This window comes from Gorilla gorilla, chromosome X, assembly GCF_029281585.2.
Source record: "Gorilla gorilla gorilla isolate KB3781 chromosome X, NHGRI_mGorGor1-v2.1_pri, whole genome shotgun sequence".
Classification (NCBI taxonomy): domain Eukaryota; kingdom Metazoa; phylum Chordata; class Mammalia; order Primates; family Hominidae; genus Gorilla; species Gorilla gorilla.
This window is the reverse complement of record NC_073247.2, coordinates 34,279,908-34,284,409: the sequence shown is the minus strand read 5'-3', so window position 1 is coordinate 34,284,409 and position 4,502 is coordinate 34,279,908. Positions and strand designations below refer to the sequence as shown.

Sequence of the window (4,502 nt, the reverse complement as noted above, 5' to 3'; positions counted from 1 at the left end):
AAAACAAAACAAAACATTCCATCAGATGCAGTGTATAGTGTCATCAACGTAAAAAGTCATGTTTTGCCGGGTGCTGTGGCTGACCCTTGTCATCCCAGCACTTTGGTAGGCTGAGGTGGGTGGATCACTTGAGGTCAGGAGTTCAAGACCAGTGTGGCCAACATGGCAAAGCCCCGTCTTTACTAAAAATACAAAAATTAGCTGGGTACGGTGGCACGTGCCTATAGTCCCAGCTACTCAGGAGGCTGAGGCATGAGAATTGCTTGAACCCAGGAGGCAGAGGTTGCAGTGAGCTGAGATCGCACTACTGCGCTCCAGCCTGGGCAACAGAATGAGACTGTGTCTCAAAAAAAAAAAAAAGTCATGTTTTACATGTTGCTATGTATAAAATCTTGATAGCCAACTGGTAAACTGGCTTCTATCCAGACTTTGTTAATACTAGCATAACACATGACCATAAAAACTTTAAATTGGGTTAAAAATTATTTTGAGCAATTCTGTTTATCCAATGATGTTTGCGGGTCATTTTTATCTTCAACAGCAAGAAAGATGTGTAAGAAATAAAGAATTAGTAAAAATGCTTACACCAAACAATTAAATCAAAGAGTAGTTTATTAAAAAAGAATCAAACAGAAACTCTAAGTACCAGTGTGTACATTGTACACATTTAAATGACTCACGAGAATGAAGTTTTTTTCAAATATATTAAGATCACACCACCTTGTTGTTTATCGAAAGATATTCAAGGAGAAAGATCTGACTCTCCAAACTGCATCTGAGATTGCCACTTTAAACAGACCTCATTTCAAACATGCAACAACGCCACTGGTAATAAAGCTTTGGAATGGGTGCTCATTCTATTATTTCACTACAAACAGCATAGAAAGCAAGATAAGTTGGGAATTTATTCTAAAATAGAATGCAGGTTGTCATCTACACCAGCACTCCTCACTCCTCTGTTGCCATTTTTAGCAAGTACTCCTTGTCGATCTTGAACAGTCTCCAACCCTCTTCACTGGACAGATCAGAAGCACCTCTTCTTTTATAGAAGTTGATGGATGGTTCATTCCATTCTGCTACCAAGAAGTGCATGCTGCTGCAGCGACACCTCATTGCAACCTATTATGAGAGAGTAAAACACACCCTCAGTGACATTTCAGCCTGCTTTCAAGACCCAATTTTTATTCCATCATTAACATAATCCAGTAAACTTACAAATTTGGAAACCAAAAACTAAGACATACCTGGCTTAGATTCTTCAGAATTTCTGATCCTATGCCAAAGCCTAAAAAGAAAGAGAAGTACAATTTAAAAAGTCATTGTAAGCATTTATAACTCTGAACTCTCTTCAGACCCTCTGCTCCGAACTCAATCGTACCTCTATAATCACTCATCACGAAGAAGTCCTCAAGATACAATAACTTGCCAATCCACGGGTCATAGGTAAAATAGTACATGGCAAAACCAACAATGCTGTGTCCTGTAATAAGAGCATCACATGAGATGTGGAGAAGGAAAACATTCCATAAAAGTTGCAGCTGCAGAATCAGAGGCCTATCATAGGTTTTAAAAAACACACATGCATGTATTACAGAAACAAGTAGCCATGACTGTCTCATGATTTTTATGTGAGTGCAGTCCAGGCTACTGCTGGATGATCTCACTGTTCTGAGAACATGTATTTGCAAAAAGCACACATCAGAACTCACTGAAGTCAGGCTACAACTGTGGACTGGCCACTCTGCAGTCTGCTGGAGCTCACATTCAGGAAGCGAGAACGCTTTCATTACTTGCCAGAGCAAAACTGCTATGGTTTTAAACTCAACACACACATTATTCACATCCTATTGGTATACTGGTATGTTGACTTGGGAATACGTCAGGTTTACACGGCAGTTCAGAATAGTAAATATTTGGAAGTTTACAAACTCTTGCTTCCTTAAAGGTCAGAACATCAGGCCAAAGTACAACGTTTAATTTCAGAACTTGCCTTCCAATTTACGCATTTTCAATTTGCTCTCCCCATTTGTTGAGTCAGAAGCAGCAGCATTGCCCAGAAACAGGTATTACGTAACATGCACATACTCTAAAAAGTACTCATCCCTTGTTTTCTGCTCATTTCTTCCAGCCTGAGGAACAGACGTCAGAAAAAAAGCAACCACCCAGACAACTTCCCCTTTTAGCTGAGCCGTCTTCTGACCAATCAACAGGGACCAGCCAAAAAAAAAAAAAAAAAAGGCATCTGACACCCTCTTAACTGGTGTCTACTATTCCAAATGGAGGCAAAGGTTTCAAATTAAACTTTCTAGCCATTTTATATTCCTTAGCAAACAGACAGGAAGCGAGTATCATAGTGGGTTTCTGATCTACCGTGTTTGAAGTGTGTGATAATAGGACCTTACCTCATTTATCATGATCATCTACTTTATTGTGTAAAGGATCTTTTAGTTACCTCCCCGCCCATCCATGTACACGGAAGGGCCATGTACATGGCGAAGCTAGAGACTGTAACCTGAAGATTGGGACAAATTAAAGAAAAAAATGTGATTTAACACAATTACAAAAACTGTTACGTTAGGGTCAAACAAGAACCATTTTATGAAACTGAATTACAACAAATGACATTATACCTAACTCTTCCGGGTCTCCACAACACTTATACTTACTTAAGCAGCTTAAACACTTCCGAGTCTCCACAGCACTCTGATACTTACTTAAACAGCTCTTTTAACCTGCGCTAGTATTCTTAAGTGCAGCATATCTAATTTTTTTTTTTTCCTCAGTAGTTTGAACACTTGCTGGCTATTTTTTCTGTCCAAGTTCTCAGTAACTTCGGCCTGTGTAGTCAGTGGTTCTACACAGCCGACACTACTTCTTACATAACACTCGATCTCTCTGGCTTCTGGAAAGGGCGAGGGGTTACCTTCCGGAGTCCAGTGCTCTTTCGGCACTTCTGCAACCAGGCAGTGGTAAAAGGGGTGCTCTCCAAAACCATCTTCTAGCAGATCTGCAAGAAGGGGGAGCAGGGGCGGTAATGGCCTTGGCGAAGGTGACAGGCACCGAACGCTTGTCCCCCGCCCTGCCACTGTTGAATTACCTTTTTCAGTTAAGATTACTTGTTCTTCCATGTATTCATATTTAGCCAGCTCCTGGGGGGATTCACATAGGAGAGAAAAAAGTAGAAAACAAAATGAGGCTCCGGCCCGGCCAGCTCAGGGGAACGGAATGGGGCGGGCGGGCGGGCGGGGTGGCGGCCGAGCCGGGGATGGGCGCAGAAAGGGGAACAGGCTGGGCTCTCACACCGGCCGAGACCTCAAGACGTGAATCACCCCACCCTGGGAAACGGAGCCACCTCCATCCCACGCCCCGGGAGGAGCTCTGGCTCTCCGCTACCTTGATCAGCCGCAGTATGTCACTGCAGTCGGCGGCAGTGGCTGGGCGGATCACGAATTTAGCCATTTTCGTCTTTTGCTTTTCTTCCCTTTGCGGACCAGGCCCCTGTACTTGAACAGTAGGAGGAGGTGGTTCCTCATTCGTCTCCCGGGAGCGTCCTCTTCTCAGTCAGGCTGGCACCATGACCCAAGGAACCTCGGCGAGTGACGGATAAACCCCAGTCGACCTGCGACTAAGAGCTGCGCATTTGAACATTGGCCCGGCTCGGCTTTTAAGCGCAAAGAAGCCCCGCCTCGGGCCGTGAGGTGGGACCTCTCATCCAATGAGGCCGCGGCCCCGGGGCGCATCGTTTCCTCTCCCAGGCACCACCCTCTCTTCCGGGCGCCCGTGTGAACCCGGAGAACAAAAGTGGGGGCAGCGGGGCGCGCTGTGGGATTCGCTAGCGGCGCCCTCTAGTGGCGCTTCGCGGAGCCTTGGCGGAAACCCTACTGGGAGCCGGTGTGTCCCCCAGTAACATTTGCAAATGAAAGAAGGGAATTCCCTCTGCAGCCCCCCGACAAGTGACCTTGCTCTTTTCTCCCTGGCCAGTGGGAAGCAAACTCAGGAGCCCTGGCCTTAGGAGATGGGAGGAAGACTAAAGCAGCAGTTCTCAAAGTGTGATCCGGGAGACCCTGCAGAGCCCAAGATCCTTTCTAGAGTTTCGGTGGGAGAACTAGTTTTAGAATTATAGACGTCATTTGCCTTTTAAACTCACAATGGAATTTTCCAGAGGCGACCTGATGTCTAATGATGACACTGCTCTTATGACCAAAGGAATGTGAGCTCGTATATTCTTTTAGAATTTCCTAAGGTAGGTTATTTGGATTTCCCAATAATCTTTTTTCTTTATACTTGTAGTTTTTAGAGTTGACGGCATATTTTTTTCTTACTTTTCTAACCTTCTTATACCTTCTTAAATCTCTAATCTTCCTTGACACTTGATCTTGACACTTTTCCTTCTGCCCGAGGTACATTCTTCATAATTTCCTTTAGTAAAGATCTGCTTTTGCCAAACGTTCTCAGTTTTGCTTATCTGAATGTGTCTTTAATTCATCTTATAATTCTTTTTT

At 44.2% G+C, this 4,502-nt stretch overlaps 2 protein-coding genes across 3 annotated transcripts; both read right to left on the bottom strand.

Moving 5' to 3' along the window:
- Window positions 1-594: 594 nt before the first annotated feature.
- SAT1 (spermidine/spermine N1-acetyltransferase 1) lies at window positions 595-3,680 on the bottom strand. Of its 2 annotated transcripts, XM_004063914.3 has the most exons (6): window positions 3,394-3,680; window positions 3,098-3,149; window positions 2,924-3,007; window positions 1,379-1,480; window positions 1,245-1,285; window positions 595-1,119 (listed from the first exon to the last, which is right to left on the bottom strand). In XM_004063914.3, exons 1-6 carry the CDS (start codon window positions 3,457-3,459, stop codon window positions 949-951), a joined length of 516 nt encoding a protein of 171 aa, XP_004063962.1. In that variant the 5' UTR covers window positions 3,460-3,680; the 3' UTR covers window positions 595-948. The 2 variants fall into 2 exon arrangements, with proteins under 2 accessions (XP_004063962.1, XP_018874876.2); XM_019019331.4 differs by lacking the exons at window positions 2,924-3,007; window positions 3,098-3,149; window positions 3,394-3,680 and having other exon boundaries at window positions 1,379-2,512.
- Window positions 3,444-3,533, bottom strand: LOC129530074 (uncharacterized). The gene has a single exon (XM_063703328.1). It carries the CDS (start codon window positions 3,531-3,533, stop codon window positions 3,444-3,446), a length of 90 nt encoding a protein of 29 aa, XP_063559398.1.
- Window positions 3,681-4,502: the final 822 nt, after the last annotated feature.

Bases quoted from the DNA above. Each gene is read 5' to 3' on its own strand.
- SAT1 (XM_019019331.4), bottom strand. From the start codon at position 1,787: ATGAAAGCGTTCTCGCTTCCTGAATGTGAGCTCCAGCAGACTGCAGAG. The intron at 1,286-1,378 runs GTACGATTGAGT...CTTTCTTTTTAG, and splicing joins CGTGATGAGTGATTATAGAG to GCTTTGGCATAGGATCAGAA. The intron at 1,120-1,244 runs GTATGTCTTAGT...CTCTCATAATAG, and splicing joins TTCTGAAGAATCTAAGCCAG to GTTGCAATGAGGTGTCGCTG.
- LOC129530074 (XM_063703328.1), bottom strand. From the start codon at position 3,533: ATGAGGAACCACCTCCTCCTACTGTTCAAGTACAGGGGCCTGGTCCGC.